General features: G+C 44.3%; 3 protein-coding genes across 13 annotated transcripts; 2 read left to right on the forward strand and 1 right to left on the reverse strand.

The window, feature by feature from the left end:
* Positions 1-271: 271 nt before the first annotated feature.
* Positions 272-15,617, forward strand: LOC6725696 (serine-rich adhesin for platelets). 3 transcript variants are annotated; one of them, XR_005544640.2, is made up of 7 exons: positions 272-624; positions 2,167-2,437; positions 3,014-5,547; positions 8,674-8,847; positions 10,380-10,722; positions 11,997-12,717; positions 13,987-14,171. XR_005544640.2 is itself a non-coding variant. In XM_039297424.2 (6 exons), exons 2-6 carry the CDS (start codon positions 2,176-2,178, stop codon positions 15,111-15,113), a joined length of 3,705 nt encoding a protein of 1,234 aa, XP_039153358.1. In that variant the 5' UTR covers positions 273-624; positions 2,167-2,175; the 3' UTR covers positions 15,114-15,617. The 3 variants fall into 3 exon arrangements, 2 of the variants coding, with proteins under 2 accessions (XP_039153358.1, XP_016038962.2); XM_039297424.2 differs by lacking the exons at positions 11,997-12,717; positions 13,987-14,171 and adding an exon at positions 14,722-15,617 and having other exon boundaries at positions 273-624; XM_016173760.3 differs by lacking the exon at positions 11,997-12,717 and having other exon boundaries at positions 273-624.
* Positions 15,618-16,286: 669 nt separating this feature from the next.
* On the forward strand, positions 16,287-25,499 carry LOC6725698 (phosphorylase b kinase gamma catalytic chain, skeletal muscle/heart isoform). Of its 9 annotated transcripts, none has more exons than XM_039297428.2 (12): positions 16,287-16,566; positions 16,996-17,484; positions 17,576-17,713; positions 18,262-18,440; positions 18,507-18,791; positions 18,857-18,947; positions 19,488-19,624; positions 19,689-19,786; positions 20,501-20,584; positions 21,877-22,386; positions 24,522-24,680; positions 24,753-25,499. In XM_039297428.2, exons 3-12 carry the CDS (start codon positions 17,622-17,624, stop codon positions 24,885-24,887), a joined length of 1,770 nt encoding a protein of 589 aa, XP_039153362.1. In that variant the 5' UTR covers positions 16,287-16,566; positions 16,996-17,484; positions 17,576-17,621; the 3' UTR covers positions 24,888-25,499. The 9 variants fall into 9 exon arrangements, with proteins under 9 accessions (XP_039153362.1, XP_039153364.1, XP_039153359.1 ...); XM_039297430.2 differs by having other exon boundaries at positions 16,996-17,112; XM_039297425.2 differs by having other exon boundaries at positions 16,287-16,461.
* LOC6725699 lies at positions 25,428-26,191 on the reverse strand. Its single transcript, XM_002106666.4, has 2 exons — positions 25,979-26,191; positions 25,428-25,892 (listed from the first exon to the last, which is right to left on the reverse strand). Exons 1-2 carry the CDS (start codon positions 26,085-26,087, stop codon positions 25,657-25,659), a joined length of 345 nt encoding a protein of 114 aa, XP_002106702.1. The 5' UTR covers positions 26,088-26,191; the 3' UTR covers positions 25,428-25,656.
* Between the last annotated feature and the right edge of the window lie 726 nt (positions 26,192-26,917).

Consider the following 26,917-nt stretch of genomic DNA (forward strand, 5'->3'; position numbering starts at 1 on the left):
TATTTTTTATTATTTTTTTGGGTTCTTAAGTTAATTTATTTTTCTGTAATGAAGCCTGGTTAAATAAACATATAAAATTACAATGTTTTAAATAATATTTCCTGCTGTGTTGCCTGCAAAATAAAATGTATGAAAAAAAAACGCTTCAGCAATTATCAATACAAGATTGTCGACCGCACCATTGGACGGTCGACGGTTCAATTTGGAAAAGATTATTAAGTACGTATAGTTTCCCAACTCATTGAAATAATCGTCCTACCTGGCAACTCCGCTGATGCCTATCGATGGTCCGCTCGATAGAGCCAACAATCGATAGGCAGTATTTGTGTATTGGAAACGCGGCTTAACTTAATGCAGATTTTTCCGCTGATTCGGCTGCTAAAGATGCACTTTTGAGCCGCAGCGAGTGCACCCACGCCCCCGAGTTCGAGTGCAGTTGCAGTCGGGAAAGCTTGAAAAGTGCGCGGAGCAAGGAGAGCGACAAGTTCGTTGAGCTACAGCGAAACGGAAAAGTGCAAAAGCGGGGGAAACAGGCGCAGCGGAGCGGATGATAAACGGAACTCGGGATCGGAAAATTGGAAGCAAACCCAACCACCGATTATAAAAAAAGGAAGCATCTTAAAAGTAAGGATTTCAAGCTAAAGTTTCTGCGAAAGCGCGAGGAAAACAAAAACGCCAACTAAACTAACGGAACAGTGCGTCGAGATATATGCATGTGTATGTGGTATTCGTATGTGTGACTTTAGCTGCGTGCGATGGTATTGTTCCTGTGTAAATAAACAAAACCCGGCTCTTTAGTCTTCCTTAGTTCGTTTCGCATTTCTCTGCGAGGATTTTTTATTGAAAACACCTAATTTGGCATAGCATAACTTCCAGTTTATTTCCCTATTCTGCAAACTGTGTGTATCAGTGTTCTGGTGCTTCCAGCATGCCGTAAAAATCGATAGCGCGTCGTCGGTTGTTTATTTTATGCTTCGTCTGCATTTTGCAGCCCCTTTTTATCGCTCTCCCCTTTTCACCCACCCTTGCACACACTCACACTCTCTCCGGCGGAGTCGTGTGATGCATACACACACACACCCACACACACATGCATACGGCTGATACGGGAAATTAAAAATAATACTTTTTATCGCGGCATGCAAAAGGCAAAGCTGCAAAAACAGAAACAATTCCAATTCCAACAGCAATAATCTAGCCATGCAATCAATTTTAGCCAAACAATAAGAAGAATCGTTTGGTTTCAGTTTCCCCGCTTTTCTTTTCCGTTTTTTTCCTCTTTATATTCGGTTTTATCGCATTTTCCGCTCATTATGGCAGTTTAGCATATTTATGCTGGAAAAATATTGGGGTTTCTTTGCTTCTTACCTTTGTTTTACGTTTTGTTTTGCTGTCGGGCTGTAAAAACAGCAGTTAATCCAATTAAGAAAAATAAAACTCTAAATGCCATCGCCACCACGAATTCGAAATCACCTATTATCTACTCAAAAGATATTCATCTTATTTATTTTCCAAGATAAATATTAAATTGTGAATATATAAAAGTACCATACACTTGTTCAAATAGAATTTTTGCTAATCGCAGCTGTTTTACAGTCATTATTATTATTATTTATTAACTTAGATTTCTGCAGTTTGCGATTTTATAAAAATGATTCAATTTTTTATCTCGACTTTGCTATTAAACTTTATACATAAGCAGAAAATATTTGCTACAATGACGAATATTTCATTTTCAGCTTATGTGTAACGTTGCTTATTTTTTGTTAAATGAATATTGAATATTTACTCTACTTCTTATGTGATATATTGAAAAAATAGTACTTTTGTCTATTAGAATATATTGAAACCGTAACTTATTGGTTAATCTCGAAAACTGGTCGACTAAACAGAGAATCTTGAGATAGTTTCTTGAATTGGATATAATTTGCATGGTTGGCCAATCTTTTGGGTCGGCTATGCCCGCCTCTTTGCTTCGTAGAGGAGCTTGGGCACCGGGCACTTGCAATTGGCACCAGCTTCGGGCCAGTCAGTCCGCCAGACTTGGTCTTTGGGTCGAGATGTAGAGCTGGATAGTGTGCCACACTATATAGGGGATACTACTGCGATACGGATACCGCGAACACGGCTGACATGCACTAATGCTCCGAATAATGCCTATTGCAGACGGGGATAATGGAGTCACAGAAGCGGCCTTCGTTGGATTTACACACGGATGTGCCAGCAGGATCAGCAGCTGGAGGATCTGGGCTGGGAGCTGCAGCTGAGATGTCGCCCACTTCCGGTTTTCTGCCGGACATGCCGCAGTGGAAGAAGGACCTCATCCAGCGCCGGAAAACGAACGTGGCCCGCACCCAGGCGGCGTCCATCACCTCGCCCACCGATGGCAGTTGTGGGGCTTTGGCAGAAGCCAACGCAGCTCCAGGTGCAATTGCAGGTGAGTGGTGGTTGGACAAACTGGAATACTTTCACCTGACATGCAAATTAAAGGTATTTTCAAGCCAAGCATTTCTGTCAAGGCATGTTAGGTGCAAGTATTCGTATTTCTAATAGCTATTTCTTGCATTTTTGTACAAACGGAATACTTGCAATTATTTTTCTTATCCGTTTTAAAAAATACCGTTCGGTACTTATAATAATCTCAACGAACTTCGGAATGAGTTTTAAAATATTTAAAAACTGCTGTAGCAAATAGTAATCAGTGTGAAATATATTGACTGGAAAAATGCGAAAGACTAATTGTGACTTACACAATCTGCAATTGCTCAGTTGGCATTAACCAGCCATGAGTAATGGTAACAAGTGTTTTTAATTCGTTTTGCCAACAGTGACTATTTCCAATGCCAGTATACTTTTAAATTAGCCGCCTTACATATCGATATTCGCTTATCGATAGCTCACAGAGTTGTCAGATTGCGGACGAATAAGATAAAAAAAAAACAAAGTTATGTTTTAATGTTTTGTCTTTATAACATTTGTATGTGCTTTCTTTCTCCAACCCTTTTTACAACAGATTTCACAGAACCGGCGACAATCAGTAGCACTAGTCAAAAGAGAAACATGATCGGTTCAGAGGAAAAGTCTGAGAAATCTTCTATTTCGAATACCAATTCCGATTCCACTGGAGGTCATCACTCTGTTGTTGCCGTCTCCCTTTCGCCCGATGCGGCAGCAACAACAAATGTAACAGTAACACCAATACCAAAGCAGCGATCGAGTTTACTCAACACAAGAAGTCAGGAGAGGGAGATGGTGCGATATATTCTAAGCGAGAGCGGAGAGCGCGATGGAGAGCCAGAGAGCGGCGAACAGCCGGCTGGTGTGGTGAGTAGCAGCCGGTGCGGTGAAGTTGAAACTGGCACAATTGGATCGCCGTCGTCGTCAGCAAATCAAAATCCAAACCCAAATCATTTAAAAACGAAATGCAAACCGGGACAGAGCGTTGCTGAGGGCAAGCCTTCAGCGAAAGAGACCATCGTCGATAACAGCAAGAGCTGCAGCAAAACCAAGAGTATTTCCGATAAATTGCAGAGCAACAAGTTTATAATTCAACAGCAGCAGCAGCAGCAACAACAGCAACTGTCGCCCACAAAGGTAACGGTAAAACCGACAATGGTCGCCATGCAAGAGATGAAGAAGACAACCAAACAAAATGGCCAGCACCGACATCTAGCGGGCAAAATTGGCAGCGTAGCAGGAGGAGATGTGGATCCACAACATCCACCGACGAATCCCATACCAGATTCATTGGACACCGGTGAGGATCTGAGCTACGGGCCCGGAATTGTGTCCAAGCTGCGATGCCGCTACTTGAGCCTGGCCCTCCGCGAGTCCCGCCAGCAGAGCAGCAAACAACGCCTCCAACGCTCCACCAGTCTGAACACCCTGCTCGACCGCGACGATGACGAGGTGGAAGTGGAGGAGCCCGAAGTACCCAACAGCCAGGTGCGTGCCAAATCCACACCGCCACCGATATTGGGGGCAAAACCGACACCGAAACCCAGCAGCCAGCATCAGCGTCCCGTCAGTCTGGGCGCTAATGGAACTGGATCAGCTGTTAACCCGCCCTCGAATTCGGATCAGGCCCAAACGGGCGCCGTTGCCAATGGAGGCACAGGATCTGGCCAACGATCGCGTCACTTTAAACGCGGCAACGAGGTGATGAAGCGGGCACGTTCCGTGGAGGCTCTGCTCTGCGAAAAATCACCATGGAACAGCCAGAGAATCAGCACTGCCGGCGCAGCTTCAGCAGCAGCGCCTTCACCACCTGCTCCCAAGGCCACAGCCGCTGCTCCCTCACCTGTTACATCGCCCACCTGCGTTACCATCGAGGACAAGATCCACAATGCCCGCGAACGACTGCACAGCGGCACGGATACGGCGCCACCCAAGCGTCTGACCTCCATCATCGATGACACCGAGCGGCCGCCACCGGATCTGGTCAAGCAGACGCTCAAGATGTTTGAGGCGAGTGCCAATCGACGACCGCGCGCGGCCCATCGTTCCAATGGTGTTGGCGGAGTGGCCAGCAAGGTGGCCAACTACAAATCGATCATTAAGGATCAGAAGCAACCATCATCAGCAGCGGCGACGCCTCCGCCGCCCGGCATGGGTTTTGCCTCCTCAACGCCGCTAAGGCATGTCCATCCGGATATTATACCCCGTCAGGTGGATTCGCCCGTATCGGCGTTGAGTGTGATGATGCGTCGCATGGAGCTGCAGGAGCCCGAGACGCCGGAAAGGGAAACACGGGACGCAGAGGCCACACCGCAGAGCGAGGCGCCAAGTGAGACTGAGCGAAATGATCGCGATGAAGGCGATGGCGAAGTCGATGACGACAACCACAACAACAACGACGACGATCACGACGACGGCGACGAAGGCAGCGACAACAATGAGCAACGCGATAAAATGGGCGCGGCGGCGGCAGGCGATAAGCCTAAGCCCTCAGCGGAATCGGCAGCGGGAGGCGCCCAACGATCATTCGCTGCCTCGACGGAGAACGCGCATGTAGCCAGCGGGAGTAGCAGCAGTACCAGTGCCAGTGTACGCAAGCTCAGCAACAACAACGACTCCAGCAGCGGACCAGCGGTGACCAAACAGATCGGAGTCATCCGTCCGCTATTCAATAGCCAGGGAGCTGGGAGCACGCCGCTAACGAGTCGCGAGATCGAAAAGAATCGCATCAATGAGATGAAGAAGTCGACGGCCACAGATGCCGGTGGTGCGGTAACCGGATCGGGATCCGGATCCGGAACGATTGCTGGTGCTGGATCAGGAACCTCGCCCACCACTAGTCTCGACAGCGTGATAAACACCAAGGAAGCGGCCAGCAGCGAAACGGATGCCAGTGCCTCGCCACTGTGGACACTGCGCAAGCTGAGGAATCAGAGCCAGTCGGCCGGCGGAGGATCGGGTCCCAGTTCGAGCCTTCATTCCACAGAGAACACCTCGATGGTGTTCAACTTTTCCAAGAGCACCAAGGAAGTGCCCGACTACATCGAAAGCGACGTTGTGATTTACAGGCGCAAGCGGGAGCTGCCAAAGGTGAGTCCCCGGATTGGGGAAATGGGTACTACTACTAGGTACTATGGTTTCCACTTCCATTCCTTCACGCAATTCTTTCGTGCGTTTCGTTTTCATTTTTACGAAATCTTTCCCGGAAGAGTCACATTTTAGACGTCTTATCGGCGGGCAGCCTTGCGGATTATTCATGCTTAACAATTACCCCATGCATTATTATTTTCGCCGATAGTAATTTGGTTTCTTTCGTCCGTCCCCAATATCTTTGTTGTTTTGGCTCATTTTCCTTTTCTTTCTCGCGTACTTTTTTTGTATTATTATTATTTTTTTGTGTCATACGGCGGCGGCAGCCATGCCGTATAAACAAATATGAAACAAAGCACACAGAGAACAGCGATCATGCGCATTTCGAAAGTTCAGGGCGAGAACGGAACTGAGGAACTGCGGAGAATTGGGTGGCGCAGTGACAAAGCGCCACTTGGATACTCTTTCTTTCTTTCATTCGAGGAAACTCGTGTGCCATATGTATGTACATGTATCTTGATATCTTTGCCTTCTGGGAAATTAGTCATGTGTCGTGAATACGTCGTTAATAACGCCAATATTGCCAAGATGACTGACTAACTGCTCACTTGCAATCTCCGCCAGCTGTTCGATCGCTGATCGTTAATGGGTATATTTTTATGGGTTGGAGTTTTACAGATTAGGAAGCAGTTGTTAGTTGCTTTAGGAAACTTTGTGTTTTTTAGTTGGTATGGCATTAGGAAACTATTGGGTTACACTTAATACATCTGCAATATATACAAGAGATCAGTAATGGGACATATGTAAATGCATTATGATACAGTTTCGATGGTTAGGCCTCCCCTTTTCAATTATCATTGAAATTAGCAGAACCACAGGTTTCCAATGACTTCTGATGGGTATGTGTGTGGCCATTTATTATCTGCCGGCAGCCAAATCATCGTGTTGATCAATAAGTATCTGGCCAAGATTACACAGCACAGTCGGTTAATCACAACAATACGGCGATCTGGCAGATCAGTTGGGGGGATCTGCCATTGCTGGTGCTATTGCTTTAGGAAGTGGCAAACCCCTAATAGAGATCGAGGCTTGCATCACAGCTGCGAATAGTTCGATGTGATCTTCTGGTCCGAGTCAATTAAAATTCGCCTTGAATAGCTTGCCGATCGATAGCCCCGGATCGTGTGCGACATGAGCAGATGCCCCTCCTATATATGCATATACATAACTCGATATATATATATATGTACATAACACATATATCTGCATATTCTTTCCCAAGTCTGCTTTGTTCCCAGCCAGATGCAAGTCTCATCTTCTGGCAGTCTTCTGTCTTCGGTCGCTTCTTCTTCGTTTGGGCTCTTCTGTGGCTGCACTTTTCGAGATCGGAAGAATGGGAAACCAGTTTTGAAGCATGCATATGGACATGAGAAGATATTTCTGCGCTTCCTGCTGCTGCCAGCAAAAGTCCGAGTCTATAGAGATATGTATGTGTACACAGTGCCCATGAGATATTATGTGTCTGTCTCTCGGTCTGCCTGTCTGTGGGGAACTTTATTCTTGGGGCACACAGCAGCTCCTCGGGATGCCGGTTTCGATGGTATGGGATGGGATGGGATGCAAGGCAAGGCTGCTCCTTACAGCTGTTCCTGTTGCCTTGCCAGGCATGTTTAAATACCCTTTATTTTGTGCAGGCAATTGAGCTTTTCTTATTGTTTATATTATGATCAGAATTGTTTATCAATTCAATAGCTTAACTTGAGACATCAAATCAATAGAACGATTCTTGTTTATAGTAGATATCCAATACGTATGGGTTGATTTGATATGAAAGGGATACTACCAAATCTCCACAATAGTTTCTAACCCAAATATTATTCTTCGCAATTGGAAAAGCGAATGGTGCAGCCCATACTCTATAGAGTCTATATAGCTCTCCCTTAGCTTTGGACTTAGCTTTCGGTGCGGTTGAGTTTTCCTCTTGCCTTCTTCTCGCTGGCAAACCCGTTTTGTTTGTGCTTAGTGCCGTTCTCCTCTCCCTCTCTCTTTCTCTCTCTCTCTCTTTCTCAGCTGCCATGTTTCTCTCTATGTCCATATCCATATCTCCATATCTCCATGGCTCCATGGCTCTCTTCGCCCTCTTCCTGCCACTGAACTCAATTTTGTCAATTCTTTTTTGAGGCTCACTTCTACTTACTGTGTTTGCTTTTGCTTTTTGCCTTTGCCTTGTCTCTTTTATCTCGCTATGAACTTTATTATCTGCGGCACTGGTATATATATGGCATATATAGCATATGGTATGGTATGGTATGGTATGGGGGTCGATTTGTGCCACAAAAAAAAAGTATAAAAAAATGGGCCAAAAACAGTGGGACAGTGGGTTTTGGTGAGGGAGGGGAGGAGAGGAGAGGAGAGGAGAGGAGCGGAGCGGAGCCGATAGAGTAGATATATGACATGGAACGGGACTGGGAACTGAAATTGGAACCGGGGGACCTGGACTTGGTACTTGGTACACTGCTCTGGACCTCTGGAACCCCCGGCGTGAGTCACAGATGACCCATAACATAACGCCGATTAAGAATGGCTTTCCATGAATTTCACTTTTCGAACACATGGTGACCTGGAATTTGGACAGATTTTCGTGTGGCAGGGGTGAAGCTGATCCTCCTTTGTAAATTGTCGAGAGACAGCCATTTAAATCCAAAAAAAGAAAAAAAAATGAAATACTTATGGTAAACGAGTTATGCATCAGCGAAAAGAGGAGGGTTGCTGGACGTTCTGCAACTTCTGTAGGTAGTTAAAGCGAAATAAAGGCGTGTTAACCATTAACTGATAATATCTGAAGCAGCAGAAGAACATTGCAAATAGCTTTAACAACATTCGAAAGCAATAACACATTTTTTAAGTGCCTTGTTTGCATTTTAACGAATTTCATTTCCAAGCCAACAAAACGTTTGCACTGAAGATAATGAATATTTTTGTTGGGGGTGTTGTATACTAATTCAAAATCAACATCTACTGCTTTTTTATTATTATTATTTGAACTATTTGAACTACTTGGTAATGCCAAGAGTCAAGTATTTTTTGGTTGTACTAATAGTTTTTTTTATCATCTTATCCTTTTAGCCAAATGAACCTGGCTTCGTGCTGCTGGGCGATCTCTCCGTGGAGACGTCGACGGACACGGACTACGACGACTACTCCATGTGCCCACCATCGCCGTGCGATGTGGAGTTTGAGAATGCCAACATTGTGATCGACGGCAAGTCCAGCATACGCCAGAAACCCAAAGAGTCTTCGGTATGTACTACACCAGGAGATATTGCTGGGATTCGATTGGAGATCGCCTAGATCTCAACTCAATCCCAAGCCATTTATGTATGCGTTCGTTACATACCCCACTACTTGTGAGTGAGTCAGGTGCGGCGTTTTGTTTTTTGCCACCGAAGGGTAGATAGCATTGGTTCTTTTTTTCAATTCCAGTTTGAGTTGTGTAGGTGAAAAGGATAAGATAAGATTACTTGTACTTGTTTGACCACTCACTTCGATGGGTGGTGAGGGCGTCCGATAAGCGGGAATGTAAAGCATAAACACTTTTGCCTTATATAACCTTTATATCGAGTGTGTGTGTGTGTCGGTCGGTCGTCGCCTGTCCCAGGGACTATTAATCAACCCGCATTAGGTTCGCCTTATTTCGGGATTTGTTTGCCCATTTTGTGCTTGTGCTGCGGCCAGATCTGTTTCGCCTGGCGCTAATTTATTTATTTATTCCTTTGCTCGGGTGCGTTCCATCAGTGTGACTGATATGGGAATCGCTACTCGACTATTGTCTTTAGCCTCAGCAGCCACCGGCTGTATTTCGGTATCAATTCAATCGTATTCCGCGTATCGCATCGCATCGCATCGAATTGCGTCGGCCTGTTGGGGTTTGTTCTCCGATAAGGAAGGAGCCCGATTTCTGCAGTCATTGGGGTTGACTCATTGATATGGCATTGCGATAAGGCATCCATCGATGAGTAAGTGCCGACCGGGTTTGGGAGTTGCTTTTGTAACAATCTATTTGCCATTAAACCAATGTCACGGTTAAATGCCTTTATTGCCAGCTGAAAACTGGCCAAAAATTATCAAATGCATTATGCATTTGCACCCCACATTGCCGAAAGTCCATCAATCAGTTGGATATTTTATTATATTTATTTATAACAAGGCATTGGTCCAATGCTTTCGTCTAACCTTGAATTTTTATGGCTAGCAGAGAAACTACTTAGTTTCGAATATATGTATATTCAATGATTTCTGGACCGCTAAATGTAAATCGAACCATCTGGTTATGCAAATTACATTTAGGCCAATAGTCAAATGAAACCAAAATAAAGGTTAGAAAACAATGGACATACTTAAGTGCCTTTAGAGGCCTTAAGTTAATATGTAATCTTAGTCAAAGTGCAATATCCAAATAGTTATCACTAATTTCAATGGCGCCAGTATTATTGTAAATTCTACATTCGCTTCGTTATCAGCAATGCCAGCTAGTCATACATTTATGCCAAATTAAAAATAGTTTCGTTTAAAGGGAAAGTGGTTGAGTGGCATGATTTCAGTTCACTACGGGTATTAATTATATGACTCAAAACAGTTAGGCATGTAAAGATCTGTAGCAAAAATGGCATTTGATTATTAGTTATGGTTATTATTCAACAAACGATTAATTATAACATGAACGCTGCTGACTTCAGATTCTGCCACATTACCTGATACCCCATCGAAGCCCATCGAAGTGAAAGTAATCTCAGAATCGACCACTGATCAGATTTCTTTCGATTTTCCCACAGTTCCGCGTGCAGTTCAACGACACGCTGACGTCGACGTTTGAATACCCCTCCGAGGCATCGATGACCATCGAGGATCCGCCGTACGCCGATCCCTTCGGCCATGTGAGCAAACACCATCAGATGCTGCTCGCCGAGCAGATGCACCTGTTGCAGCACCAGGAGCAGCTGGAGCTGGAGCAGATGCACCAGCTGGGGCTGGCGCCGGAGCAGCACCATCATGTGACCGTCGACGAGATCATCGAGCTGCCCACATCGACGGCGGGACATGGACATGGCATCGGAATTGGACACAGGGCGGGTGCAGCGGGGGGCGGCGGCACGATGCTGGGGAATTTACCGTTGGGTAAGTAATATCTGTTCCACCGAGTCCATCCAAGCGTGCATTGTATTATTATTATTATTATTATTATTATTTTTATTGTTGTTGCTGTACGTTGTACGAGATGTATGTTGTGTGTTGTTGTATGTGGCATGCAGCAGCGAATGATGATGGAATGGCTTTTGTCTTTGTCTCTCTGTGCGCTCTCTGTCGCCGTCTCTCTCTCTATATATATATCTCTCTCTCTCTCTGTCTGCCTGATTGCCTGCATACTTGCCTCTATCTATCCATCTCTATCTATAACAATCTATACCCGTCTCTATCTCTGTCACTTGCCTTGTCCTTAATCTTGACTTACCATCAACCAGCGTTGTGTTCTTCAGTTTTGTTTGTTTGTTTAACATCATTAATACCCACTCATCCATCACACATCGTCGCGATCTCTTTGTTTTTTGTTTTTTTTTTTGTGTTTGAGTTCAACACTTTCGTTTGCCTTGGGCGGATCGCGAATATAGCAATTGAAAAAACCCAAAGACAACTCAAGACACTTGTTTAGCAATGAGCGTAGAAAGGTAGTCCCAATGAGCAGCAGGGAAATATATGTAAATCAGGTGGATAACCATTCTTACAATGCTAGTTATAAAATGTGACGATGTTAAGGAATTTACATGCACCATCTTATGCTCCATTTAGGATTTACAATGTTCCAATTAAAATGTTTCCAAATTAAAAAAATCAATGTGTAGTTCTCGTACAAACTAGAATTTATAGAACTACGAACCCAGTTCGGAACTGGGCGACCTGGAAGCCCACATCCAATGCCTCGCTAAACTCTCGGGTATATAACAACGAAGGTTTCTGCACTTTACAGATGCTGATAATAGAGCCACAGAGCATATTGTCTCCGTATCCGTTTCTGAGCCCGCTCCACAATCCGCTCCAGCCTCCGTCTCCGCCTCAACTTTCGTAACCGTCTCAGATCCCAAATGTCGTAGCGCCAGGACCTCGGGCAACGGCGGCTGCTGGCCGTGGCCGAAGTTCCGTACGGTCCTTGGTGCTCAGTTTCGCCGGCTGACCAGGCGCATCAGGTGGGTGCAGCCATCAGCTAGCAGCAGCCCTTCCAATGCCCCGTTTACCGATCCCCGATCCCCCTGCTCTTCTATATACATACGCTATGTCACAGCTCTCAACGAACCAAAAGCTAAACCCAAGCCACCGAGATCTCCAAATAGCAAACCATCGTGCTGTGGTCTTTTCTGGCTGAAAGGCTTTCAATTTCGCCTCACGCATATTTGCAGATTACCCAAGTTTAGGGAGGGGTATTATCTTGCCACAGTCGCCACAACAGCAGTCACCGCAGCGGCAGGAGCAGCCAGAACCTGCCATAGCCACATCGGCAACAGCAACACTGGCAGCAGTGGCAGGATCAGCAGTGGCAATGCCAACCGAAGTGGAAATCGAGCCACCACTACCAGCACCACCAGTCACAGTCGCCAAGCGCCCGCAGCTCCCGGCGAAGCCAGCACAGCAGCAGCAACAACAAGCGGCGCGTAGGGCCAGGCCATCGGTGCTACTGAAACCGCAGTACGCCTGCTTCCTTCAGCACGACGATGGTGCACCCAAATCCCAGCCAGCTGCTGCTGGACGACCGCGCAAGGCAGCTTCGTTTTCATTGGGCAATCAACGCCAATCGAAGGAGCAGCAGCAACATCATCATCATTACCAGCCGCAGCATCAGCAGAGTAAATATGAACGCAGCGATTGCAGTAGGAGTCGGAGCAGTGGCGAGAGTCCAGCTCCAGAACTCCAGCAGCGACGTCGTCGGCCTAGTCTGCCGTCGTCGCTGGCTTTGTCCAATGCCAGCTCGGCCCTGCTCCAGGCACGCATTCCAGGCACCACGCTCTACTATGTCTGATGGCCACCCGATATGAAAAGCACTAGTCTCCAAACTCCAGATAACCAGATATCCAGATAACCAGATACTCCAACTCCGAACCGATTTGAAACCGCCAGCGAAACGTAGGCATTGCCCAAGCTTTACTATATGTTTACAACTAGGCTAAAGAACACCCATCATCCCCTGGATACCTCTTGGTGACCCCGTTCCGCTCCCAAAAAATAAAAAACAAATATATATTGGTTTGATGGCCGCTAAACTGTAAAGTGTAACCCTGTGCATATCCGACTCACTCCAAAACAAATAACTCAATGCGGAAACCAGGAACACCAAACCCGAACACACCAATCACAACACACACAAGAAAACAAACACTGGGGCAACCGGACACTCGAAACACACGTTTAATCGATTCATAGATGCCACGATGCTTCCCGATGCCGATGCACTGACGCCGTTTATCGTTTATGCGATGCTCTGGATAACAATCAACAGCAATTCGCGAATTAGCGATCGAAGAATACGCGAAGGATGATGGATTTTAGAACTAACCTAAATGAAGGATTATGCTGGTGTCCCCATGTTCCACTAAAACCAAACCATGTTCCTATGACTGCTGCTTGATAATGCCCTGCTCCCCCGTCTGTATTCATTATCCACAACCTTAGGTATAAGATGCTCCATAGTCTATAGCAACCATTATATGGTATTTTACCTAGTAAATCGTAAGCATCAGATTGAACTGTAGTATGCCCATTTAGCTTATGTGGAACCTAAAGATGATTGTAGAAAAGTATTTAGGTCACTTATAAATGTTGGAAACGCTTAAGAATTAAGCTAACTATTCAGCTAGAGATCGAAGAAACCATTGCGATAATTGATAATTAAGTGTTCATGGCAATTTTGGGGTGTAACTAAGCGTTTAATAAACTAAAAGCAAGCCTTCAGTTGCAACTAAATCTGCAGACAAATCAAAGAACCTTATGTAGCGGCTGATTTCGACATGTGTCCGGTGTAAACCAAACAAAAACGAATCATAGAACACTAGTTAGTGACTATTTTCATTTGAGTTACGTACTTAAGTATACATATTTGTGCACCCGTGTGAGTTGGCGTTAGTTATGTGTTATGTGCTTATGTATGTTTGCTTTGTTTGGCTCAGTTCGGTTTGGTATGCAGTTGTGGGGCATGTATTGAATTGCAATTTGCGATTTGAAATTGTAGCCATGTAGTTACGCTAACCCACCTTCTCGCCCCCGCTGTTTCCCGCCATCCAAATGGTTTTTCATTTCAACAACAACCTTTTGTTAAAGTCACCGCTGTCGCTTTGTTTGTTTGCTATTTGTTTACTTCTATTTCTATTTTTTGTTCATACCAATTTCTTTTTGCAGATATTATTTAAATGTAACAGAATACATAAGCAAAGCGTTGAAATAATATCTATTGTATACCAAAACCAAAAATATCTATGATAACAAACAAGCAAAGGCAATTAAACCGATCCGTAAACTGAATAACCGATTAATAACTGCAGCCGCTCAACCCGAACCGCAATAAATAACTATCAAGTAAAGAATAGAAGAACTTAACAATGAGAAATGCAATATTCAATATGCGAAATGCCAAATGCCAATCCAAATAACCCAATAACCGATTCAAGTGCGAGAACAGATATGCCACACCTCTAACCCAGTGCACTTGCTCTGTCTGCTCCGCTGGGCAATCAAACTAATCGCCAATTCATATTACTATTAAGGTAACTAACCCAGATTAGAACAGACACTCAAACACACGCACACACCAGCCACCCACACCCACACTTGGCACATCCTAGTCATATCATCAACTTCCATCGCTCATCTCCACTTCCATTTCTCCATCAACTGGTCATGTTTCGTTTTCATTTGCTTGAAAAGATCCAGGCGAGATCCTCCTTTATCCACAACACCGTCACCTTACCTCGATTATATATACATATATATATATATATATATATATATTCTCAAATATATATTTCCGAACTCGGTGCCACCTTATTTACCATTTTACTAACCCCAAATCCTTCCAAGGATTTAAACCCACTTGAAATTAAGATATACAATCGACTAATCTCGTTCTAATTGCAGGCTCCACGGCTCTGGGCTTCTACACGCCCATGAAGGGCACGGCGATGGACAACCTATTCCAGCTGGGTGTCACCCGGTACGCCCTGCCCGAGAGCAGCAGCAGTGGGAGCAGCAATGGCAGCCACAGCCCGGGCAGCAACGGGAGCAGTCCAGCCGGAGCTGCAGGCAGCCGGTTGATGTTCAACGGGAATGGCAGCATTATGGGCATCGGCGAGGGACTGATCAAGGAGGGCGACTTGGCGGCAGCGGAAGCAGGACCTGGAGCTGCAGATGGAGCAGGTGCCTCCAAGAAGGGTTCAGCTGTTGACGAGGATGATTACCATCTGACGGCGACGCCGGGCGCCGAAGTTGTGTACAGCGAGGGTACACATAAAACGGATTTGCTATATTAGGTCGTCCTGCCAGCCAAATAACCGGAGCGTCTAGCTCTTTTTCTACCGGTTTCCACCAAACTTCAAACCCAAACTCCAAACCTTCTGAGCATAGTACCCTACCACATCCTGGTCGTTCCCCCAATTGAAAAGCGTGCGCTTAGGTGAAATATCAATTTCGGTTAGACACGAAAACAGTAATGAAGGAAATAAAAATAATAACAACAAGGCAACGTAAACCAAGTATGGCAAGATATCCATCAAGATACGTATATAAATAGATATTATTTGTAAGTTTGTAGGCCTAGAGATCCGATGTGTATGTGTACAACAGCAAGCGTGTGTGTCTGTCTTCTTTATAAATATATATATATGGTTTTTTTTTTCGATAAATTAATAATTATATTATTGTAATGTATCTACATACGGCACTGAATGAACAACTTTGCTGCTGCAATTGTATTTGTATTTGTATTGTGTATTCCATTTACGGCATTTTGATAGTAAATATACAACAACAACAAATCAACGTATTTCCGACTGCATCCAGAAGGTTACTGAAACCTTAATTCACGAAGTACGCGACGAGCGGTCAGTTCCGCCCGAGTATTAACTTAATGGATCCTAACGATCCGATCTTGTGACCCATCATCATCCCTTTCCGCGACCCTTCCAAAACGAAAATGAAGAACATTCTAAGCTCCGCTTGCCCATTCGGCGGAAGAAAGCAAAGGAAAATGTAACATTTGCCTCATAATTATTATATACATTTAGCGCTTATTGAATATTTTTTACAATTGTATTCCGTAAATAAATATAATATACATCAACTTCTAGTTGTGTGTTTTAAGTTAAAGGATATTCTCTAAAGCCGCAGCAAAATATTGGCAACAATTATTGTTAAAAGTTAACATTGAATTATTATTAAATTCTGTGAAGTGATTTATTTTAATAGTGCAGTTATGTTTGTTATATTTAATTGGTATTTAGAAACGGTTTCATTTAAAATAACTGCTTTGAAGGTTTAATTTTTTTAGTGCGTCTTTGCTAACCATGCCAATTGGGATCAAGTCTTTGCTAAATTGGATGGTTGTCTTAGCTAATTGTGTCATCCCTGGTCGGTGTGTGTCTTTGCTAAACATAGACATCGTCGATAGATATCGATATGCTATCGATATGACATTTTGTCGGGAATAATCGATAGTATTACTCCGATATCGGTACTAGTGCCACCTCCAGTTTTGTGATTGTGTCAAAAATACAGGGTTTTATTGTTGCACTAGCAATTTAATCCGAGGAATATATATTTTGTGTAGAGTTATGTTCGAGACGTCGTTGCCAGCGATTCAAGAGGCGAGCGGTCACACGTGTATGTGTTTCACTGGCGGTGCGGGCGCCAACTCCGCCAAAAAGCGTACTACTTTTAACCTTAGTTGACATTGAAATGTACCCGCTTAGTTGGATGTCCACGATGGTGCGTGTGTGTGCGTATATGTGTGCTGTGCGGCGTCTGTGTGCGCGAGTGTGTGTGTGGGATTGCAAAGGAGGATGGGTGAAACGAGAGCAGAGCAAAAACAAAAACAAAAGGAACCTGCTGCACATAGTCGGTGCATGCGAGCGTGCGTGTGTGTGTGTGCGTGCTAGCAAAACAACTGCAAGAAATCAGCAACAGTAGTAAGAAGAAGAGAAGCAGTATCAGTGATAAGGAGGCTAAACAACAACAAAAACAGCAATGATAATGTGCACCCTTTTGAAATGCAAACAAAACAAAGTTGTAGTTGTGTAATCATTCGTTGTGAACACACCGCACACACACACACACACTTGTGTAATAATACATTTTAATTCTATTATTTTTGATTTAATTTTTGCCTGTTATTCAAATCGATCTGTGTTTTTGCAGTTGGCATTCGTTATTAATTAAATCAGCCGCCAACAGCTGAGCGAGAGAGCAAATTGAGAGCAACAGGAGAGGATCCACTTCCAATCGAATCGGGTGGAATCGAATAGCAGGGGCTTGGTAATTAAAAGGAAGACCGAACCGAACTGAACTAAACTGAAACGGAACGAAGCGAAGCGAAGTGAGGCGAGGCGACAAGAAACGAAAAGAAAAGAACGAAAGTCGGCAGAGTCGGAAAGTCGGCAAGTCTGATTGTCGGCAAAGTCGCAAAGTCGGAGAGTCACAGTCTCAATCGCAGTCGGCGAGAGATTCCACTCGTGTCACACGTCCGTTCGTTTCCACACTGTCGTTATAAAAATAGCAACGCCTTAAACGATCGCATCAACCTCATCAACAGAACACTACCAGAAAACACAGCCCCCTCCTACGCCTCCATCGCCATCGCCACCGCATCCCATCCCCATCATCTTCATTAGCAGGCAGCCTGACAGAGTAACTAACTGATCTTGATTGCAAACATAATCACCGTCATCATCATGTAATCCTTCACTAACCAATTGCTTTCCGCTCGTTCACCAAATAGATTCCACACTGCCGTTTCGGCAGCCGGCAAGATTTCACGAAATCTAATGGCCAAGGACGAGGAGGATGACCTGCTGCCCGACAAGGATGCGGCCAAGGGCTTCTATGCCAAATACGAGCCCAAGGAGATTCTGGGCAGGTAAGAATCGAATTACACTTGCCGTGATCTCAGATCCTTTTGAATTCAGTTGAAGTATAATTGATCCTGCACTTAACCTGCACAAATACGTTTCTTTTTATTTTCACTTTAAATAATTAATATTCTTGGCGTAGTTAATTTTGCAACTTAAAGATCGTAGAAATATTGATACTTGTATCCTCAGAAAAATCCACTAGAACATCCAAATATCGATTGTTTCTGCTTTCCCAAGCTCTTACTGCCAAGTCTGCAGTAATGCAGTTTGGGCTAAATGGTGCCAAGTGAGTCAGCCTCATCAAGCTTCCATTGCATGGAGCAATGGCATGGGCTGCTTTTCAAGCGGCGCCTGTCTGCCGGCCACTTCTCCGCCCACTCACGCCACAACGAAGATCAGAATTTGCCAAGCAAATAGTAGCGACTAAGCGAAAACAAGGGCTAATTACATATTACAATTCTAGGGATTAGAGATTAGATAAATTCCCGATCATGGCAATGTCAAGTGCAGCAGAAGCAGAGCTCTTTATCTACATGCAATGTTTGTCTTACAGGGGCATCAGCTCGACCGTGAGGCGATGCATCGAAAAAGAGACGGGCAAGGAGTTCGCCGCCAAGATCATCGACTTGGGCGCCACCACAGAGTCGGGCGAGACCAATCCATATCACATGCTGGAAGCAACCAGACAAGAAATCTCAATACTGCGCCAGGTCATGGGGCATCCCTACATAAGTTAGTCTCACATAGCAACCACATGTACTCAATTTCACCACTAACCATCTACGTTATCGTGCACAGTTGATCTGCAGGATGTGTTTGAGTCAGATGCATTTGTTTTCCTCGTCTTCGAGCTGTGTCCCAAAGGCGAACTCTTCGACTATCTGACCTCTGTGGTGACGCTCTCCGAGAAGAAGACGCGCACCATTATGCGACAGATCTTCGAGGGCGTCGAGTACATACACGCCAAGAGCATTGTCCATCGGGATCTTAAGCCCGAGAACATCTTGCTGGACGAGAACCACAACGTTAAGATCACGGACTTTGGCTTCGCCAAGCAGTTGCAAGAGGGCGAGAAACTTACAAGTAATAACAACACAGCATCCTCCTTTATTTGCTAAGCTAAACTATATGTAACTTCCCTCTTTCAGATCTGTGCGGAACGCCGGGCTATTTGGCGCCCGAAACGCTCAAGTGCAACATGTTCGAGGGATCCCCCGGCTACTCGCAGGAAGTAGACATGTAAGAGCGTATAAACTAGCCACTTATTACTGCATTACACCTTTTTTTGGCTCACGTAAATTATAGAAGTAATTTAAGCACAAAAAGTATCACATTTATTGTAATACGAGTTGTCTGCTCAAATTACTAAATTGCTCATGTTAACAGCTAGTTTTATTATTACAATTTTTTCCTTACATAAATATAAAAGAAAGGCCTACACTTTTTTATCGATATTAGACCCGTTTTCCTTCTTTTTTTTATAGACGCAAATTTTGCTGATAGTTGATACACTGCCTTTACTGGTGTGATTCGTGTCAGGCGATTTGTTTTGATCTTTAGGTGTGCATTTTAATGAATGAGTCATGAATGAAATCTGAGTAGTTCCGATACCGACGTCTATATTTCTTCGGTTCAGCAAAACGTAGGGCTTTTTGTATTTTCGAGTTCTTTAACGTTTCCCACTGGTATCTACGTTACTTGGTTTCAGCAAAAATTTTTAATAGGAAAAATTGACACCTTTTACCCATTTCTTTTTCGATTTCTTTTTGTTGTTTGCAGATGGGCCTGTGGCGTGATTATGTTCACGCTGCTCGTCGGTTGTCCACCTTTCTGGCACCGCAAGCAGATGGTTATGCTGCGGAATATCATGGAGGGCAAGTACAGCTTCACCTCGCCGGAGTGGGCTGATATTTCAGGTTAGTCCAATTGATATGCACATGCCAAACGTATGCTTACTTGCTTTGTTTCGATTGATTGCAGAGGATCCCAAGGATCTGATACGCAAATGTCTAGTCGTTGATCCTGCGCAACGTATAACCGTCAAGGAAGTATTAAGACATCCATTCTTCAACCAAATGGTAAGTGCCGGAATTGTTGGCAGCCGCCGGGCTCCAATTACCACCACCACTACTACAACCGCCTATACAAGAGGAAAATCAGTCAAATTAGTTCAATTAGTCGCCAAGAATGAGGTCCGCCTTCGAGTCGCCTTTTGTGTTCGGGCAGCAGAGTTTAGCTTTCGGGTTCCTGTTCTTGTACATAGATACTAGATCTCTAGTTGATGGGTTTAACCTCGGGTGGGTTTATCTTCTACACAACCAATCCACCCAACCAACCAAACACCTGGCCCTGCAAATGTTTCTAAACACAACGTACACCTAAGAACACACACTCTGATGGAAAAGAACACCCACCTGTGACTCACAAACCAACCACTCACAACAGCCTATTAACTGCTTCTTCTTACTGTTACCTCCTAAAATTACGATTATGATTTATAATTCGGTTAGGGTAGCAGCCTAACCCCGTAGCTTAGTTCAATTGTCAGATTTATAGCCTGACAGGATCAGTCATTAGTTTGGATCCCCCGCCCCCTTAAAAAAAAAGAAAAAATTGAAAACCCTTCGGACCCTCTTTGCGTTTTGTTAACTTTTTATTTCTATGATTACTATTTATTATACCAAACATTTTCTTTCTTCTTTTCCTTACATATAAACTATATATCAAATCGAATCCAATTAATTTTAAACGAACCCAAACGAACGATAACGAACACACACTACCATCGATAGCTGTTCGAGCAAAACATTGATGGCCTCAAGCGCAGCCTGTCGACCAAGTCCCGACGAATGAGTCGCATCACTGAGATCGCACTGGTAACGAACCGTTCCCGGACTAACCCAAAGCTCTCTCTATCTCTTAATCTCTCTGTGCTGTGTGTCTCCGTGTCCATATATTGATATCGGAGACGTAATCGTAATTGCTGTAATAACGATTATCCCGATAATCCTGATAATCCCGATAATAAAATCAAACTATCGGGCCGGCAGACCCAACTCATGACCATATGCAACCCTGCCGGCCCAGCATTCGTGTGTCTGTGTTTCGTTGCATTCTGTTCTGTTTCGTTCTGTGCCGATCTAATATAACCCAGCTAAACTGTACATCATAGTGCATATCAATTGTATACTATACATGTTTATTTATTTAAAACCCGTTCAGGTCATCTGTGCCAAGCATAATAACTTTTAACCGGCCGGCAATAGCCAGCGAAAAACGAAACAAAATCGAATACGTACCCGATCTGCTTCGTTTTTGTTTGCATCTGATTTGATTTGCTTGTCGACTGATCGATGCACCACAATGATAACAAAAAAGAAAGAATATATATATATATATATATATATATATAACCCTTTTCCAATCCCATTCCTTTTTGTACTCGATGTTTTTTGTCGATTTTGTGTGTTTTTTGTACAAATCAACCGATTGCCTCGATAACTAAAAACGATAACACACGTCTGCAGCTCAGCGCTCGCCATTTGAATCATAATCTGTTAAGTTAATAACTGTGTCTGCATGCCAACCAATCAACCAAACAAAAATCCAGCAGGGTTTCCTTTATCCCAACCTCCAAAGAAAACCCCAATTCCTATTTTGAGTCACTGCATGCAAGCGTGCATTAACCATTCAGTTAGCGAGAAGAAGGATATAAAGGCAGTGAGATTTGAGGATTTGGTGATAGTACCCCCCATACCTTGAAGAGAATTCACAGAGTAAAATAATAGAGTAGAATAAAATTCAAGATATCGGGCGTACTTTAGATACAATACCCCCCACAAGGTGCATATAAGTATGAAAACGTAGGTATATATTATTAGTAGTCCACTAGGATGTTGTACAATTGCCACAGTTCATATAAGTAGACTGTAAGTTGAAGTCATTTTAGGTATTATATATTATATTCATATACGTATAAGAAAGTCCTGTGATTCACCCAACCCAATTTTTGATTTAACCCCCGTGACTGATAAACCAATTTTAATTTCTTCCGGGCCCAATCTGCTGCTGCCTCTGACCCTCCTGCCCACTGCCAATCTCATCCTTCCTCCGCCTCGCCTCGCCTTCGGTTTTTTGTGTTTATTAATCGCGGTGTCGACGGGATCAGGTGTTAATGGGTGACCGCCGGCATCCGGCCCCGCCCATCGCGGCCGCCCACACGAACAGCAGGCACCTGCTCCAATCCGAGGCGTCATCGTATCGCTTTGGGCAGCTGAACAGCAGTGGCGCCGGTGCCCCCAATTACCTGTACTGTGCGCCACAGAGCTCCTACTCGTCGAATCGAATGCGCGACGGGCCGCTGGACGATGCGGCTGCCAGTGCTGCATCCGCCACCTGCCATGCCATGTCGCCATCCAGCGCCTCCAACTCCTACGCCACCAGCACCAACGCCAACACCTCGAACTCGGCCTTGGCATCCGCCTCCTCCCACAAAACGCTCACGGCGACGGTCTACTATCAGCAGCAGCCGCAGCAGCATCAGACGCAGCAGCAGCAGCAGCAGCAGTACCAGCAGCAACAGACGACACAGCTGCCGGTGCAGCTGCAGTTGCAGCATCCACAATTGCAGGCCGGTGGCGATGGCAAGCAATCGGTGTATGCACCTCCTACAGTGCAGGCAGGTTTTCCAATGATATTCTTTGATCTTGCTTACCCATCACGAATGGCCCAGCGGGCGATGGCAGGAATCGCTAGGGAAACGTTAAATTGCATACCACAAAGCATTAGAGTTGCCTGAGATTTTTTTAGACAGTGTGGTTAGCCATTCAGTCATTAAAGGAATACTTAAAACTACGATCCTTTTAAATGTTTAAATGCCTTTTCTTGACAATTGTTTATTTGAACTTTTTGTTTAATGTGTGTTTTATATTTGCTTAAATACTTTTAAATGTAATCTTATGTTGATTACTTTTCAAACATTTAACATTCCTTATTAATTTGGATAATAATTTGGTTAAACACCATATATCAGTCAGTTTTGTATGGAATTTTTCGTTTTTGCTAACGTTTTTTGACAGCCGCGTGGGTTATACCTAATATTTAGTTGCCACACGTACTATTACCGATTAATTTCTAGTGCTTTTAGTTGATTCGAATCGGTCGACTCCACTCCATACATCATCAGAGACAAGCTGCACTCGATTCACCTTCATTGTATCACTCACCCATTAATCCATTTCACTCCATCATGTCGTTCGGCTGTCTCTTTCTAAATGATGTTCGATCCGTCGATGGATCGTTATATCTAGCGATCGATATGCTTTCCACCGCTGCTTTCCACCCAAAACCAAACCATTCGTCTACTATTTAGCGTAAGACTTTGAAAGTACCTCTACTGCATTATACTATTACTATTACTATTACTATTATTGTATTCTCTTATAGCTGACACTTAGTCATATCATAGCGAGTAAACACTATGTTTGTATTATATGCACCTTTCTCTAGTACATATCTCTCGGGTGAACTGGATGATATTTACAAGAACTGTATGTAGTTGACTTGCTTCTGCCGTTTATACCTCTGTGTTGTAGCCCCTATAGTAAATAGTATAAAGATCACTAATCCCGCCACTCAGTGTCTCTCATTTGTCTCATGTGTCTTGTGGAGGAAGTCAGGATAGTTAGATAAGCTAACTAGCATGATAGACTTAAACTTAACTACCAATAACCCTACATTCACACTGTGTACATATATACACCCAAAGAAAAACTATGGTGCTTTTCGATCGTAACAAAAGTTATTAACCATTGCTTCTAATTAATTTGTAAAATCAACTGTAAGCTTTATTTTATTCGGATTTAATATACTTTTGGGTGTGCATATGCTGCCCATCTATAATCGTATCAATTATGAAATAACGCCAAAATCGATTCACTGACGGATTATTTTGTTTAATTTCTCCTCTGTTGATGATGTTATACACGTTTTGTTTGTGTGTCATGTTCTCTATATTGTCAGAGTCTCAACGCCCTTATAAGATGTGTGTCTATAAGTCGGTGTTGTGGAGACTCCCTTGTGAGTAAACCAAGTCAAACTGAGATAGATTTTCATTCAGTATTATATCCATACAACCACGCCCACTCCGCATATACCTAAATTTATCGTCTATGTATATTCGTACTATCTGCCTAATGCCACACACATGTGTATATATATCTATCTATGTATGTATGTATATCGTGCCAGTTGTCAATGTTGTGGTTTACCTCGAAATGTTTCTCTGACTGTAATTACACCGCTAACCCATTGCCCTAACCTCTGACCCCTGACCCCAAACTGTTGGCTAATGGCTTTCGGTTATGGCTTTGTTGTCTTCTGTTACTGCCTCCGCTTGACCATCTAAACCTAGAATCATTCGAAACGAAAGTAACTAATGCCACCCGAATCACTAACAACGAATCACCCATCGAAACACTGACCCCGATGTTGTACTCTTCACTAAAAAAATAACAACCAAAAGAAAAGGACTAACACTACTGGGCATATCGAAACATATCGCTGTCCACGATCCGTGTTGTTGTTGTTCCTCGTTTGTCCGAGGAAGTAACCATTAACCATTAGGCTGTAGTTCACCAACTGCTAACCACGAGTCGAGTTAACAAGAAACCCATAATCCCCGGCTAATTTAACCCGTGGCGTGTGCACCTCTAACCCAAACACGAAGCCAAAAGAAAGAGATCGATCCGCATTGCCGAGCATCCAGATGGTTTAATCCGTATCCTTTGCCCTCTCTCTCTATCTGATGTTTAGCTGCGCAAACAAAGTCGCTTCAACGCGCGCAAAAAGTTCCAATTCGCCATACTCGTGATACGGGCCGTCATCCGCATACGGCGCCTGCGCTTCACCGCCGAGCCGCTGCACGTTGAAGAGGCCATCCGGGATCCGTATCGCGTCAAGGTTCTGCGCAAGGTGAGTTGCCACAAGGATGCATATCTCGAATATACATATACTTAGCATGTACTAATTCAACTTTTGTTGCAGGTCATCGATGGCTGTGCCTTCCGTGTCTACGGGCATTGGGTCAAGAAGGGTGAGGGCCAGAATCGGGCCGCCCTCTTCGAGAATACTCCGCGCACCGAGCTCCACGCGCTCTATATCAACAATCTCAGCCGATAGAAGTCGGTCGGGCATGGGGCATGGGGCATGGGGCATGGGACGTGGGGGGTGGCGGCGTCCCGCTGATCTACACAAGCACACACACACACAGAAAGCAAAAAAAAGGAAACACAGCAACAAGAAACCTAGAAACAAACAAACAGACAAACAAACGAATTAGCAAAAGCAGGAAATTGCGATTGCAACTGGAGAGACACCACACCAAAAAGGATTCAATCCATCCATACATTCGGCTCGTTCTGGACGGATTTACAAATCGCCTAGTAACATTACCTCCCTGCCTTCGTCGTCCTTGTGATTTTGTTTAATACTTTTAAATTCGATTTTATTGCGTCTAATGCGCCAGCCATCTAGTGTAATCAGTTAGTGTAGTGAGTGTAGCGTTCAACCACGGCCACGCATACCAGCCCGATGGTATATGGCTAGCCAGTGGTTCAACGTTATTATCCGGCGCCAGAACGAGCCGAATCGGATGATGAGATTGAAAGTTGGGTTGGGGAATGCACACACACACCTCATCTCATCATACTCCACACCCAACTAAGCCCACACAAGCAAGCGTACATGCATATGTATTTTCTGTTAATGATTCTATTAAATTATTTAATTGTATTGCTAAGCGTTTACATTTTAATTGTTATGTTGTAGTATACACAATAAATAAAACAAACAAAAAAAAAGAACGAAATAATAAGCTGAAAACAAATCCATTGCCCATTGCCTCCTAGTTAGTCGAGCAATTTAAGGATTATGGCAATTAATAATGACTTTAGATGTGCTTGTCGCAATTGTATTTCCGCTCGCAGCACGCGGGAAATTCGCGATTGATGTTCACAAAGTCGCGCTGCTTGCAGCCCGGCGGCGGAGCGACTGCATCGCAGGTTTTGAAGGTCACCAAGCCATCCGCATGGCATTCGGCCCGCACACATGGCAGATTCGGCGCCAGACCCGTCTCCCCGGGCGACAGGATCGTGTGCGTGTCCAGCACACACTTGCCGGGATGCGCTGCAAGCAAAGAAGCAAATAGTTAGTATCGTATATGACTGACTGCAAGGAGGCTGGCACCCAAGTGGACAGCACCACCAACTTACCTGAATTGTTCAGTTTGACCTTGGCAACGGCCGCCTGGCCACCGTGGCCGCCAAGGATGACGACCAGGCCGAGGAGTAGGAGTGCGGCAACGGTACTGAACTGCGACATACTGCTTGACACTGGATTTGGTTTTGGCTAATCTCTGGTGGTAACTCTGGGATCGAGCGAGGTGTTATCAACTGGGATGCTGGTCCGCAAGTGCTGATGTTTGAGCCGCACTGGCAATGTTTTATACGCAGCCGGGGGCGTCGGTTATCAGAAGGCGAAACTGAATCCGAATTCGAGAACGAAGCCAAAGCCCCCGGAATGAGGCGGCTTATCCGCTCCAGCTGCCGACGACACCGACGTGACCTTGTCCAACGAGCCGAGCTCCTTTTTCCGATTCCCCGATTGCCGGTTTAGCTGCCTGTTTGGCCGCTTTGTTTTAATTTTATTTTTTTTTTATAATTATTCTTTTTTTATATCTGTGCTCTTTTTTTTTTGTTTTTTACTTCCCTGCGGTTCATTGAGTACTTGATTACATTTACAATTGCTCCGCGCACACAGACGCCTTTAATTTATTTATGCACACACACACACGCGCGTGCTTATTGTTATTATTCTTATTTTGTTTTATTGACGGTGTGTGGAGGCTTATCACGTTTCGAATTTTCGGCACCCGTTTCGTTTTTTTTTTTATTTATTATTTTTTTTTTTGGGGAATTTTCTTGTTTTTGTGTTTTGGAATTCCTGCGAGTTTTTTGAGAGTAGCAGTGTTTACAGCGGGTTTACCGCGACTTGACTCATCATCACGAGGGCACGCATCTTCAATTTGCACTTTCACCGGCGCCTCGGGGTTCTTGAACCGCCGCAAAGCCATCATAAAAAACTGGTCCTTCAATATTCGATGATTATATGTATATATTTACAATACAGTGCATATTGTTGATGAATGATCA

The sequence above is a fragment of the Drosophila simulans genome, chromosome X (assembly GCF_016746395.2).
Source record: "Drosophila simulans strain w501 chromosome X, Prin_Dsim_3.1, whole genome shotgun sequence".
Taxonomy (NCBI): Eukaryota; Metazoa; Arthropoda; class Insecta; order Diptera; family Drosophilidae; genus Drosophila; species Drosophila simulans.

Excerpts from the sequence above, each read along its gene's own strand:
- LOC6725696 (XM_039297424.2), top strand. The coding sequence starts at position 2,176 with ATGGAGTCACAGAAGCGGCCTTCGTTGGATTTACACACGGATGTGCCA. Across the intron at positions 2,438-3,013 it reads AGCTCCAGGTGCAATTGCAG|ATTTCACAGAACCGGCGACA; the intron begins GTGAGTGGTGGT and ends TTTTTACAACAG. Across the intron at positions 5,548-8,673 it reads GCAAGCGGGAGCTGCCAAAG|CCAAATGAACCTGGCTTCGT; the intron begins GTGAGTCCCCGG and ends TTATCCTTTTAG.
- LOC6725699 (XM_002106666.4), bottom strand. The coding sequence starts at position 26,087 with ATGTCGCAGTTCAGTACCGTTGCCGCACTCCTACTCCTCGGCCTGGTC. Across the intron at positions 25,893-25,978 it reads GGTCAAACTGAACAATTCAG|CGCATCCCGGCAAGTGTGTG; the intron begins GTAAGTTGGTGG and ends CTTTGCTTGCAG.
- LOC6725698 (XM_039297428.2), top strand. The coding sequence starts at position 17,622 with ATGGCCAAGGACGAGGAGGATGACCTGCTGCCCGACAAGGATGCGGCC. Across the intron at positions 17,714-18,261 it reads CCCAAGGAGATTCTGGGCAG|GGGCATCAGCTCGACCGTGA; the intron begins GTAAGAATCGAA and ends TTTGTCTTACAG. Across the intron at positions 22,387-24,521 it reads ATGCACCTCCTACAGTGCAG|CTGCGCAAACAAAGTCGCTT; the intron begins GCAGGTTTTCCA and ends TCTGATGTTTAG.